Source organism: Perkinsus marinus, assembly GCF_000006405.1.
Source record: "Perkinsus marinus ATCC 50983 genomic scaffold scf_1104296939894, whole genome shotgun sequence".
Classification (NCBI taxonomy): Eukaryota; Perkinsozoa; order Perkinsida; family Perkinsidae; genus Perkinsus; species Perkinsus marinus.
This window is the reverse complement of record NW_003213014.1, coordinates 166,461-180,748: the sequence shown is the minus strand read 5'-3', so window position 1 is coordinate 180,748 and position 14,288 is coordinate 166,461. Positions and strand designations below refer to the sequence as shown.

At 46.9% G+C, this 14,288-nt stretch overlaps 4 protein-coding genes across 4 annotated transcripts; all 4 read right to left on the bottom strand.

The window, feature by feature from the left end:
* Window positions 1-24: 24 nt before the first annotated feature.
* On the bottom strand, window positions 25-3,328 carry Pmar_PMAR020894 (NAD-specific glutamate dehydrogenase, putative; the record flags this gene model as incomplete). The annotated part of the gene is made up of 1 exon (XM_002782271.1): window positions 25-3,328. A coding segment is annotated over one exon (3,304 nt), but the record flags the coding sequence as incomplete, so codon positions are not given.
* A 1,078-nt stretch (window positions 3,329-4,406) lies between these two features.
* Window positions 4,407-7,924, bottom strand: Pmar_PMAR020893 (NAD-specific glutamate dehydrogenase, putative; the record flags this gene model as incomplete). The annotated part of the gene is made up of 1 exon (XM_002782270.1): window positions 4,407-7,924. One exon carries the CDS (start codon window positions 7,922-7,924, stop codon window positions 4,544-4,546), a length of 3,381 nt encoding a protein of 1,126 aa, XP_002782316.1. The 3' UTR covers window positions 4,407-4,543.
* A 1,063-nt stretch (window positions 7,925-8,987) lies between these two features.
* On the bottom strand, window positions 8,988-12,527 carry Pmar_PMAR020892 (glutamate dehydrogenase, putative; the record flags this gene model as incomplete). Its single annotated transcript, XM_002782269.1, has 2 exons — window positions 8,988-10,688; window positions 10,713-12,527. The coding sequence occupies 2 exons, from the start codon at window positions 12,525-12,527 to the stop codon at window positions 9,150-9,152; spliced, it is 3,354 nt and encodes a 1,117-aa protein (XP_002782315.1). The 3' UTR covers window positions 8,988-9,149.
* Window positions 12,528-13,036: 509 nt separating this feature from the next.
* Pmar_PMAR020891 (hypothetical protein) lies at window positions 13,037-14,001 on the bottom strand (the record flags this gene model as incomplete). The annotated part of the gene is made up of 6 exons (XM_002782268.1): window positions 13,037-13,159; window positions 13,251-13,389; window positions 13,436-13,566; window positions 13,612-13,755; window positions 13,798-13,935; window positions 13,987-14,001. The coding sequence occupies 6 exons, from the start codon at window positions 13,999-14,001 to the stop codon at window positions 13,037-13,039; spliced, it is 690 nt and encodes a 229-aa protein (XP_002782314.1).
* Window positions 14,002-14,288: the final 287 nt, after the last annotated feature.

The following is a 14,288-nucleotide window of genomic DNA, read 5'->3' as shown; positions in this document are numbered from 1 at the left end:
TGAACTGGAAGAAGCCGAACTCACTAGTCTGTAGACCATTAGAGTAGACAAACTCGTCAGCAATCCAAGTGGCAACCATAGCATTGAGATAAGCCTCGGGAGTGTTCTCGACAATCTTATCCAAACCACAATGAACAAGAAGCAACCTCGGCACACAACGTCTGAGAACAGCACGAACCATCCAATCATTCTCAGGATCATGTTCCTCGAGGACGCCAAGGATATAAGACTGCATGTCGTTGATCTTCTTCGACAATAAGATGGTTGCATCAGTCTTACGAATATACCTCGATCCATCAGGATACTTCACCTCATGGTTAGTCTTCCAGATGCCATTGAACTCCATCTTGGCGTTATGACGGACAGCGGCAAGAATCTCCTGAACGTATTGTTCGTAGAACTCAGGAGGAGCACTGGTCTCATCACGAGAACACAGGAACTTGTCATGATCAGCCGTGTCCATGCAAAGAGCGGCGAACACTTCCATACTGCTGGAAGTAACACCACCCTTGTTGGTGGAAGCATCCTTGAATAGCTGCACACCAGCATCCTCAAGATATCGACGAGCATCATCAGTCAAGAATAAGTTGGCACCCTCTACAACATACTTGAACTTGAGCTCCTTAGTCTCAGGATTGAACATGGTCTTATCAACATTACCAATGTTAATAGTACCAGGGCGACCACCACAAGGAATGAAGAGATCAGCGGAGAAGTACTCCATCTCAGGGAAGTGATTCCGGACCTCAACACCGGACTTGAAATGATCACCATTCGGAAGAGTTACATCCTTATCGTCAATAGTGACCAAGAATGCCTTCGGATCACTTGACAACTTATCACGAGAGAAGTTAGCAACACCAACTCTGAGATGAGCAAGACGAGTGAGCTCCTCTCTGTTCAATCCTTGAGGATCATAAGCAACACCAGTACCATCACAGATAGCAATGGTCTTATCCTTAGAGATGAGAATCTCGTTAGAACCAAGATCACCATCGGGGCCACCGGACATGACCTTGGTGAGCTTAGACTCCTCAACACCCAACTTGTTCAGAAGCTCGGTAGCGTAAGGATGAATGGAGTTTGTTGTCATGGCGTACTTGTCATGGGGGATGCCACCAAGGACAGCGGACTTACCGGTAGTCAAAGACTTCCAGTATTTGTAACCACGAGCCTTGGCTCTCAAAGCACCCAACTTCATGAATCCAGCAGTATTCTCATCGGGACCGAAGAAGAGCATCTCAGGCTTGGAGAGGTTAGAATAGAGGCCGGTCTCCTTGGCCAGGATGCAATCGAGGAGAGCATCAACATAGCTATTGAAAGCATCACGACCACTGGTGTTCAAGTTCTGAGAATCCATATCCATGAGGATGGTACCCTTCGATCCGCCCTCGGGGATATCCTTGTTCTTCAGCTGCTGAGTAAAGGCCAAGTTGTAGTTCTCCTCCAACAAAGTAGCGCAGTTCTTCTTGTAGACCTGTCTATTCCTAGATAAGATGAGTCTGATACCACCACGAGCGATCTCAGTGAATCGGATGTGGAAGCCATAGAAGCTCCTGCCGACGACAAGATAGACAGCATAAGGAATTCTGGAGAAGAGAGTCCTCGGACGATCAGCCAGGACCTCACCATCAAACCTCATTGCAATAGCCGAGGCTGTACCAGCCTTGAAGAAGTTTGTCATCTGAAGATGAGCGCTGAGCTTCAACAGAGTCTTCAAGATCTTCGCATCGAAGCGAGATCCAACCTGATCATCAACCTTAGCAGCCAATTCCTCATTGTAGAAAGGCTTGCATAGACCAGTGGCAACCTTCTTGAAGTCGTCGAACATAGGGAGAGTGAGCTCATAGTTGGAGGTGAGAGCATCATAGATCCTCTCATAAGTAATAGCATTAGCCATGGTATCTCTGAAGAGAGTATCCAGCTCACTCTTCTTGGACGGGTCACTCTTGAAATAGTCGGCCAAAGCGAGATACTCCTCAGTCTCCTTAGGGAAGAATGAGAAGATGAACTTGGCAGCAGTAATAAGGAAGATAGCATGCTCGGGTGTGATCTTATTGTTGAGCACAAGTTCCCAAACCAAACCGGACTTCCTCGGGTTATGCTTGAAATGGCTCACATAACGAAGAGTCTGCGCGAGCCTTTCCAATGCCTCACCCTGGAAAGTGGGGTCGAAGAAGCAAGTATAGGTGACGATACCATTGGCGAACGAGTCCACGTAGAATCTCTTGGGTTCAACGTTATGTGAACGGAAGCATTCGTTGATCTCAGAGATGTAGGCTCGGCCCGTACGATCAACATCAAAGGCAGCAAACTGCAATACTTGAGCACCGGATTTCTGAACCAAGTTGGCAGGAGCATCGAACACCTTAACAACAGTATTGCGGGTAGCCATAGTCTCATCGATAAGATCCTGGTAGAGTTTCTGTACTTCATCAGATCTCTCCTCAAGGAACGCCGGGGTAGCCACGAGATGAATGTCGGACTTCTCCATCATATCCTCAAACTTAACACCCGACTCGAACTGTTGCTTCTCAACAACAAAGATGCCGAGAGGGAACTTACCTCCACACATTGGAGCTTTCTCAGACTTAAGGAAGGTGATAGTGTAACCACAGTCCTTAGCAGTATTGATATACTCAGCAACCTTAGCATCAGTGATGGCAATCTTCTCAGGCTCCATAGTGGTGAGATAGAAAGCCGAACCCGCTTCCTCAATCTCGAAGTGGATATAGTCAGACTTGGTAGCCTGAGCGACCTTCTTAGCAGCGATAAGGCAATGGATATGCCTGGCGATCTCAGCACTGGTAAAATGTTTGAAGTAGCTGGGATGAAGACCAAGCTCAGTGAAGTAGTAGACGATCTCCTGCCAGAGAGAACCAGCAACGAGGACACCTTCCTTCATAATGATAGAAAAGACCTGAGTCATCTTGATTTCCAAATCCTCGGGAGTCAGGGAGATGTTGGTATTCTTCACTTGCTCCTTGAGAGCATTCTCACTCTCAGGGGAAAGATAACACATGGCATCATCACACTTGAGGTCGAGCTGACCGAGCACCTCTTTGATGTCGGTATGATGGTTCACCACAGCATCATGGATAGGAAGCATACCGAAGCGATCAGTCTTCAGCTCAGCCCCCTCGCCCAACAAGTATTGGATAGCATCCATGTGACCACCAGCAGCAGCTAAATGGAGAGGAGTTCTCTTATCATAGTCTTGAACATTAACAGATAGACCGGAGTTGCTGGCCATAAGCACCTTCATGCGATTGAGATCGCCCTCATAGGCAGCCTCGAGAAACGAAGAAATAATGCTCGTTGAATCCATAGTAGTGATTTTATAAAAATAGAAACTATGGGGACAAAGGATTGTGTGAAACGAGAATACAAACCCGGACTACAACTACGATCAATTCAACCAGAATAAGCTACCTCTAGCTTAAAGTAATGCAGCTTATACAGCTGCTAGATACTATAAGCTTCGGAATGCGAATCTTATATCGTTATGTAGGGAATGTTTCAGGGAGAGGGAATATGTGTCTGGGAACGTGATAGAGCGAAGTGATGTGGCATTTGGGCAGAGTTTCATGATGTGATTTGGGGTTATCGCACACAACATCAGCAGCCTATCCTAAACCGCGATTTTCAATGCCGGAGCCAATACGGCAATCATTGCATACTTTCAGCGATAATAGGCACATACCATGAGCAGCACTGCAAATCACTCTTTAAAGATTCAGTTGGAAACGGCGAGATCTGTTCACTCCAGCCACACTTGCGTATATAAACCTGTGTTGAGAAACTGCTCGACTGGGCCATCCATTCGAGAAAATACTGGCAAACGAACATACTCTCAAACACACACTCGCTGAAGTGATGAGTGGCCGACAGACCTTTTGACATCAAGTTGGACTCGCAGGGATGTGGCAGCGCCAATTACTCACGTGCCATGCCATGATACTATGTGTTATGCCGGGATGAACTATGACTTGATCACTTAGGTTGTTGCTTCGTACTATTTCTTTTCGGAGAGACACGTATTCCTACCATAACGAAGCTTCGAAACTGTGGATCTATTCTCACTGTCTGCGCCCTGTTGCCCCCTGAGTTGAACTTTGCGTCTTAGCATAAACCAATCACGATAAAATCGTTTCCTTAACAGTTAATCTACCTGACATGAACATGTATTTGAAGGACATATAACCCGACAACCCCCAAGGACCGAACTGCGGTTCAATACTGTGACACTGTCAACCCAATGTAGGGGTAGTAGAGTATATGCCTGCATACAGCGGCAGTACAAGACACGTGGACTTGCTGGAGTTACCCGACGAGACGACTTATATCCCCACCCAAGGACTCGACACAACATCAAAATCAGACTAGCCAAATCGGAAGTTGAATAATACTATACAAGATAGCTTGCGTTCATCACAGGTAATCCCGTTAAGACATGGAGAAAAATCTTCGAAGTATTGAGAAAAAAATTCGGCGGCAACAGATGTACGATGCCCTATATAGCTTTTTAGAAAGTTTCAGTAAATCACATAGTAGAAGGGGTAACCTCACCTTCGGACTTTTCCTCGAGCGAGCGCATGAACTGGAAGAAGCCGAACTCGCTAGTCTGTAGACCATTAGAGTAGACGAACTCGTCAGCAATCCAAGTGGCAACCATAGCATTGAGATAAGCCTCGGGAGTGTTCTCGACAATCTTATCCAAACCACAATGAACAAGAAGCAACCTGGGCACACAACGTCTGAGAACAGCACGAACCATCCAATCATTCTCAGGATCATGTTCCTCGAGGACGCCAAGGATATAAGACTGCATGTCGTTGATCTTCTTCGACAATAAGATGGTTGCATCAGTCTTACGAATATACCTCGATCCATCAGGATACTTCACCTCATGGTTAGTCTTCCAGATGCCATTGAACTCCATCTTGGCGTTATGACGGACAGCGGCAAGAATCTCCTGAACGTATTGTTCGTAGAACTCAGGAGGAGCACTGGTCTCATCACGAGAACACAGGAACTTGTCATGATCAGCCGTGTCCATGCAAAGAGCGGCGAACACTTCCATACTGCTGGAAGTAACACCACCCTTGTTGGTGGAAGCATCCTTGAATAGCTGCACACCAGCATCCTCAAGATATCGACGAGCATCATCAGTCAAGAATAAGTTGGCACCCTCTACAACATACTTGAACTTGAGCTCCTTAGTCTCAGGATTGAACATGGTCTTATCAACATTACCAATGTTAATAGTACCAGGGCGACCACCACAAGGAATGAAGAGATCAGCGGAGAAGTACTCCATCTCAGGGAAGTGATTCCGGACCTCAACACCGGACTTGAAATGATCACCATTCGGAAGAGTTACATCCTTATCGTCAATAGTGACCAAGAATGCCTTCGGATCACTTGACAACTTATCACGAGAGAAGTTAGCAACACCAACTCTGAGATGAGCAAGACGAGTGAGCTCCTCTCTGTTCAATCCTTGAGGATCATAAGCAACACCAGTACCATCACAGATAGCAATGGTCTTATCCTTAGAGACGAGGATCTCGTTAGAACCAAGATCACCATCGGGGCCACCGGACATGACCTTGGTGAGCTTAGACTCCTCAACACCCAACTTGTTCAGAAGCTCGGTAACGTAAGGATGGATGGAGTTTGTTGTCATGGCGTACTTGTCATGGGGGATGCCACCAAGGACAGCGGACTTACCGGTAGTCAAAGACTTCCAGTATTTGTAACCACGAGCCTTGGCTCTCAAAGCACCCAACTTCATGAATCCAGCAGTATTCTCATCGGGACCGAAGAAGAGCATCTCAGGCTTGGAGAGGTTAGAATAGAGGCCGGTCTCCTTAGCAAGGATGCAATCGAGGAGAGCATCAACATAGCTATTGAAAGCATCACGACCACTGGTGTTCAAGTTCTGAGAATCCATATCCATGAGGATGGTACCCTTCGATCCGCCCTCGGGGATATCCTTGTTCTTCAGCTGCTGAGTAAAGGCCAAGTTGTAGTTCTCCTCCAACAAAGTAGCGCAGTTCTTCTTGTAGACCTGTCTGTTCCTAGATAAGATGAGTCTGATACCACCACGAGCGATCTCAGTGAATCGGATGTGGAAGCCATAGAAGCTCCTGCCGACGACAAGATAGACAGCATAAGGAATTCTGGAGAAGAGAGTCCTCGGACGATCAGCCAGGACCTCACCATCAAACCTCATTGCAATAGCCGAGGCTGTACCAGCCTTGAAGAAGTTTGTCATCTGAAGATGAGCGCTGAGCTTCAACAGAGTCTTCAAGATCTTCGCATCGAAGCGAGATCCAACCTGATCATCAACCTTAGCAGCCAATTCCTCATTGTAGAAAGGCTTGCATAGACCAGTGGCAACCTTCTTGAAGTCGTCGAACATAGGGAGAGTGAGCTCATAGTTGGAGGTGAGAGCATCATAGATCCTCTCATAAGTAATAGCATTAGCCATGGTATCTCTGAAGAGAGTATCCAGCTCACTCTTCTTGGACGGGTCACTCTTGAAATAGTCGGCCAAAGCGAGATACTCCTCAGTCTCCTTAGGGAAGAATGAGAAGATGAACTTGGCAGCAGTAATAAGGAAGATAGCATGCTCGGGTGTGATCTTATTGTTGAGCACAAGTTCCCAAACCAAACCGGACTTCCTCGGGTTATGCTTGAAATGGCTCACATAACGAAGAGTCTGCGCGAGCCTTTCCAATGCCTCACCCTGGAAAGTGGGGTCGAAGAAGCAAGTATAGGTGACGATACCATTGGCGAACGAGTCCACGTAGAATCTCTTGGGTTCAACGTTATGAGAACGGAAGCATTCGTTGATCTCAGAGATGTAGGCTCGGCCCGTACGATCAACATCAAAGGCAGCAAACTGCAACACTTGGGCGCCGGACTTCTGAACCAAGTTGGCAGGAGCATCGAACACCTTAACAACAGTATTGCGGGTAGCCATAGTCTCATCGATAAGATCCTGGTAGAGCTTCTGTACTTCATCAGATCTCTCCTCAAGGAACGCCGGGGTAGCCACGAGATGAATGTCGGACTTCTCCATCATATCCTCAAACTTAACACCCGACTCGAACTGTTGCTTCTCAACAACAAAGATGCCGAGAGGGAACTTACCTCCACACATGGGAGCTTTCTCAGACTTAAGGAAGGTGATAGTGTAACCACAGTCCTTAGCAGTATTGATATACTCAGCAACCTTAGCATCAGTGATGGCAATCTTCTCAGGCTCCATAGTGGTGAGATAGAAAGCCGAATCCGCTTCCTCAATCTCGAAGTGGATATAGTCAGACTTGGTAGCCTGAGCGACCTTCTTAGCAGCGATAAGGCAATGGATATGCCTGGCGATCTCAGCACTGGTAAAATGTTTGAAGTAGCTGGGATGAAGACCAAGCTCAGTGAAGTAGTAGACGATCTCCTGCCAGAGAGAACCAGCAGCGAGGACACCTTCCTTCATAATGATAGAAAAGACCTGAGTCATCTTGATTTCCAAATCCTCAGGAGTCAGGGAGATGTTGGTATTCTTCACCTGCTCCTTGAGAGCATTCTCACTCTCAGGGGAAAGATAACACATGGCATCATCACACTTGAGGTCGAGCTGACCGAGCACCTCTTTGATGTCGGTATGATGGTTCACCACAGCATCATGGATAGGAAGCATACCGAAGCGATCAGTCTTCAGCTCAGCCCCCTCGCCCAACAAGTATTGGATAGCATCCATGTGACCACCAGCAGCAGCTAAATGGAGAGGAGTTCTCTTATCATAGTCTTGAACATTAACAGATAGACCGGAGTTGCTGGCCATAAGCTCCTTCATGCGATTGAGATCGCCCTCATAGGCAGCCTCGAGAAACGAAGAAATAATGCTCGTTGAATCCATAGTAGTGATTTTATAAAAATAGAAACTATGGGGACAAAGGATTGTGTGAAACGAGAATACAAACCCGGACTACAACTACGATCAATTCAACCAGAATAAGCTACCTCTAGCTTAAAGTAATGCAGCTTATACAGCTGCTAGATACTATAAGCTTCGGAATGCGAATCTTATATCGTTATGTAGGGAATGTTTCAGGGAGAAGGAATATGTGTCTGCGGAATGGGAACGTGATAGAGCGAAGTGATGTGGCATTTGGGCAGAGTTTCATGATGTGATTTGGGGTTGTCGCACACAACATCAGCAGCCTACCCCAAACCGGGATTTTCAATGCCGGAGCCAATACGGCAATCATTGCATACTTTCAGCGATAATAGGCACATACCATGAGCAGCACTGCAAATCACTCTTTAAAGATTCAGTTGGAAACGGCGAGATCTGTTCACTCCAGCCACACTTGCGTATATAAACCTGTGTTGAGAAACTGCTCGACTGGGCCATCCATTCGAGAAAATACTGGCAAACGAACATACTCTCAAACACACACTCGCTGAAGTGATGAGTGGCCGACAGACCTTTTGACATCAAGTTGGACTCGCAGGGATGTGGCAGCGCCAATTACTCACGTGCCATGCCATGATACTATGTGTTATGCCGGGACGAACTATGACTTGATCACTTAGGTTGTTGCTTCGTACTATTTCTTTTCGGAGAGACACGTATTTCTACCATAACGAAGCTTCGAAACTGTGGATCTATTCTCACTGTCTGCGCCCTGTTGCCCCCTGAGTTGAACTTTGCGTCTTAGCATAAACCACTCACGATAAAATCGTTTCCTTGACAGTTAATCTACCAAACATGAACATGTATTTGAAGGACATATAGCCCGACAACCCCCAAGGACCGAACCGCGGTTCAATACTGTGACACTGTCACCCCAATGTAGGGGTAGTAGAGTATATGCCTGCATGCAGCGGCAGTACAAGACACGTGGACTTGCTGGAGTTACCCGACGAGACGACTTATATCCCCACCCAAGGACTCGACACAACATCAAAATCAGACTAGCCAAATCGGAAGTTGAATAATACTATACAAGATAGCTTGCGTTCATCACAGGTAATCCCGTTAAGACATGGAGAAAAATCTTCGAAGTATTGAGAAAAAAATTCGGCGGCAACAGATGTACGATGCCCTATATAGCTTTTGTATAGAAAGTTTCAGTAAATCACATAGTAGAAGGGGTAACCTCACCTTCGGACTTTTCCTCGAGCGAGCGCATGAACTGGAAGAAGCCGAACTCGCTAGTCTGTAGACCATTAGAGTAGACGAACTCGTCAGCAATCCAAGTGGCAACCATAGCATTGAGATAAGCCTCGGGAGTGTTCTCGACAATCTTATCCAAACCACAATGAACAAGAAGCAACCTGGGCACACAACGTCTGAGAACAGCACGAACCATCCAATCATTCTCAGGATCATGTTCCTCGAGGACGCCAAGGATATAAGACTGCATGTCGTTGATCTTCTTCGACAATAAGATGGTTGCATCAGTCTTACGAATATACCTCGATCCATCAGGATACTTCACCTCATGGTTAGTCTTCCAGATGCCATTGAACTCCATCTTGGCGTTATGACGGACAGCGGCAAGAATCTCCTGAACGTATTGTTCGTAGAACTCAGGAGGAGCACTGGTCTCATCACGAGAACACAGGAATTTGTCATGATCAGCCGTGTCCATGCAAAGAGCGGCGAACACTTCCATACTGCTGGAAGTAACACCACCCTTGTTGGTGGAAGCATCCTTGAATAGCTGCACACCAGCATCCTCAAGATATCGACGAGCATCATCAGTCAAGAATAAGTTGGCACCCTCTACAACATACTTGAACTTGAGTTCCTTAGTCTCAGGATTGAACATGGTCTTATCAACATTACCAATGTTAATAGTACCAGGGCGACCACCACAAGGAATGAAGAGATCAGCGGAGAAGTACTCCATCTCAGGGAAGTGATTCCGGACCTCAACACCGGACTTGAAATGATCACCATTCGGAAGAGTTACATCCTTATCGTCAATAGTGACCAAGAATGCCTTCGGATCACTTGACAACTTATCACGAGAGAAGTTAGCAACACCAACTCTGAGATGAGCAAGACGAGTGAGCTCCTCTCTGTTCAATCCTTGAGGATCATAAGCAACACCAGTACCATCACAGATAGCAATGGTCTTATCCTTAGAGACGAGGATCTCGTTAGAACCAAGATCACCATCGGGGCCACCGGACATGACCTTGGTGAGCTTAGACTCCTCAACACCCAACTTGTTCAGAAGCTCGGTAACGTAAGGATGGATGGAGTTTGTTGTCATGGCGTACTTGTCGTGGGGAATGCCACCAAGGACAGCGGACTTACCGGTAGTCAAAGACTTCCAGTATTTGTAACCACGAGCCTTGGCTCTCAAAGCACCCAACTTCATGAATCCAGCAGTATTCTCATCGGGACCGAAGAAGAGCATCTCAGGCTTGGAGAGGTTAGAATAGAGGCCGGTCTCCTTGGCCAGGATGCAATCGAGGAGAGCATCAACATAGCTATTGAAAGCATCACGACCACTGGTGTTCAAGTTCTGAGAATCCATATCCATGAGGATGGTACCCTTCGATCCGCCCTCGGGGATATCCTTGTTCTTCAGCTGCTGAGTAAAGGCCAAGTTGTAGTTCTCCTCCAACAAGTAGCGCAGTTCTTCTTGTAGACCTGTCTGTTCCTAGATAGATGAGTCTGATACCACCACGAGCGATCTCAGTGAATCGGATGTGGAAGCCATAGAAGCTCCTGCCGACGACAGATAGACAGCATAAGGAATTCTGGAGAAGAGAGTCCTCGGACGATCAGCCAGGACCTCACCATCAAACCTCATTGCAATAGCCGAGGCTGTGCCAGCCTTGAAGAAGTTTGTCATCTGAAGATGAGCGCTGAGCTTCAACAGAGTCTTCAAGATCTTCGCATCGAAGCGAGATCCAACCTGATCATCAACCTTAGCAGCCAATTCCTCATTGTAGGAAGGCTTGCATAGACCAGTGGCAACCTTCTTGAAGTCGTCGAACATAGGGAGAGTTAGCTCATAGTTGGAGGTGAGAGCATCATAGATCCTCTCATAAGTAATAGCATTAGCCATGGTATCTCTGAAGAGAGTATCCAGCTCACTCTTCTTGGACGGGTCACTCTTGAAATAGTCGGCCAAAGCGAGATACTCCTCAGTCTCCTTAGGGAAGAATGAGAAGATGAACTTGGCAGCAGTAATAAGGAAGATAGCATGCTCGGGTGTGATCTTATTGTTGAGCACAAGTTCCCAAACCAAACCGGACTTCCTCGGGTTATGCTTGAAATGGCTCACATAACGAAGAGTCTGCGCGAGCCTTTCCAATGCCTCACCCTGGAAAGTGGGGTCGAAGAAGCAAGTATAGGTGACGATACCATTGGCGAACGAGTCCACGTAGAATCTCTTGGGTTCAACGTTATGAGAACGGAAGCATTCGTTGATCTCAGAGATGTAGGCTCGGCCCGTACGATCAACATCAAAGGCAGCAAACTGCAACACTTGGGCGCCGGACTTCTGAACCAAGTTGGCAGGAGCATCGAACACCTTAACAACAGTATTGCGGGTAGCCATAGTCTCATCGATAAGATCCTGGTAGAGCTTCTGTACTTCATCAGATCTCTCCTCAAGGAACGCCGAGGTAGCCACGAGATGAATGTCGGACTTCTCCATCATATCCTCAAACTTAACACCCGACTCGAACTGTTGCTTCTCAACAACAAAGATGCCGAGAGGGAACTTACCTCCACACATGGGAGCTTTCTCAGACTTAAGGAAGGTGATAGTGTAACCACAGTCCTTAGCAGTATTGATATACTCAGCAACCTTAGCATCAGTGATGGCAATCTTCTCAGGCTCCATAGTGGTGAGATAGAAAGCCGAATCCGCTTCCTCAATCTCGAAGTGGATATAGTCAGACTTGGTAGCCTGAGCGACCTTCTTAGCAGCGATAAGGCAATGGATATGCCTGGCGATCTCAGCACTGGTAAAATGTTTGAAGTAGCTGGGATGAAGACCAAGCTCAGTGAAGTAGTAGACGATCTCCTGCCAGAGAGAACCAGCAGCGAGGACACCTTCCTTCATAATGATAGAAAAGACCTGAGTCATCTTGATTTCCAAATCCTCAGGAGTCAGGGAGATGTTGGTATTCTTCACCTGCTCCTTGAGAGCATTCTCACTCTCAGGGGAAAGATAACACATGGCATCATCACACTTGAGGTCGAGCTGACCGAGCACCTCTTTGATGTCGGTATGATGGTTCACCACAGCATCATGGATAGGAAGCATACCGAAGCGATCAGTCTTCAGCTCAGCCCCCTCGCCCAACAAGTATTGGACAGCATCCATGTGACCACCAGCAGCAGCTAAATGGAGAGGAGTTCTCTTATCATAGTCTTGAACATTAACAGATAGACCGGAGTTGCTGGCCATAAGCTCCTTCATGCGATTGAGATCGCCCTCATAGGCAGCCTCGAGAAACGAAGAAATAATGCTCGTTGAATCCATAGTAGTGATTTTATAAAAATAGAAACTATGGGGACAAAGGATTGTGTGAAACGAGAATACAAACCCGGACTACAACTACGATCAATTCAACCAGAATAAGCTACCTCTAGCTTAAAGTAATGCAGCTTATACAGCTGCTAGATATTAGAAGCTTCGGGATGCGAATCTTATATCGTTATGTAGTCAATGTTCTAGGATGATGGAGGAGGTGAAAGAATCACGAATATACTGTCTGGAGTAGAGGTCTAGAGGCGCCCCAGTACACTAATGCAGTATAACAGTATGCTAATAGTATGTGTTTGATATGATACTCTACCCGCGAGAACAGGAAAGCCTTCATACGTGGAAGAAATCGTACACATTTAACACAGAAACCACAACGAAGAGCTGGTCCTAGCACTAAGCAATGCCGATGATCTCGTATAGAGCATACAAGCCCTAGTTCATAACTTATCCCATCACAACAGAAAAGTTGATTGCAGCAAGTAGGAAACAAACTAATAATGATTTCACAACTCCTCTTCTTCTTCATCATCATCAATCGCTCTCGTGAGCATAGCCTCGAATTCTTGTGCACGATAGTACTTGATGGGATCCCATATCATATCTGGGAACTCTAAAGGAGCGTTCGTCTGAATGGGAACACCAAACCTTCTGATTCCAGACTTGAAATCCAAGTTGAACAAACATGACCCTATCTCTTCATCACGCTTCCGTACTCACCCCTGTAATCTTGACAATCGCACTGGTCTCCTCGAACTCCCTCGAACAAGGAACCGTAGTGCGAGTGGCGACCTTTCCAGGCGTATCACCGGGCAGCTGCTGGATTTCATATATAGCTCCTTGGCCAAACTCCACACCCCTGAATCAAGAGTTCCGTTGCGTAAGATGAACAAGCTTCAACCTACAATTGTATCAAATCAGTTCTCGCCTTCTCCCTGTCCTCTTCTTCAGAATAAGCAACCATACAGCCATCCTCCCTCCATGTCTTATCAAAACCAAATGAATGAACGACCATTGCTGGCCTCGGCGATGACAACTGAAGATTCCATCACGTAGCAACCTCACTGGAAATACTCTCTACCTTCAAGATTCGCTCACGAAGCTGTCTGAGCCTCTTGAAGTTAGTCTCGATCGAAGGTAGAGACTTCGTTAACGCAGCAGGGTTGAAAGCAGTGATTTCAAAAATGACCGGATGTGGTAGGTGCAGATCCCCCAGCTCGAATGCCTGAGCTTCTCTCTCCTCCACGCTTTACTTCTCTAGAGTTACCTCCATTCCTTCACTTGGCACTGGTTTGATATACTGAACCTGTCCCTGCGGTGAGTAGTTCCCGAAGTCCCAAGCAGCATATGCGTCAGCCCAGATATCACGGAGCTCGCGGTCGTCCGAAGGGAACCGCCGACTGGACTGAGGTTACCCGAACAGATAACGAGCGCCTTCTCGCCCTCCTGGACTCACCTTGTCTGTGGCCATTGGAATGGAGAAGCAACAGAACACCACTGTGGGAAGTATGCTATATGAGAGTCGTAGGGAAACTATTAAGTCCAGGCGCATAACTAGCCAGTTCGCTCACTTACGCTTGCTCATCTCGACCGGTCGTGGTGCGAGCATCTGCCAGGGTATTGGTTGGCAGTGATCTACTACGAGAGAGTCAGGAATGAAAGTCTACGGCTAGCAACTGAGGATCGAGGCAATCGAGCTAGGCATGTCCCGAAATGGTGAATCGAATTATCATTCCGAAGCTTCCCGGATGCCAAAAC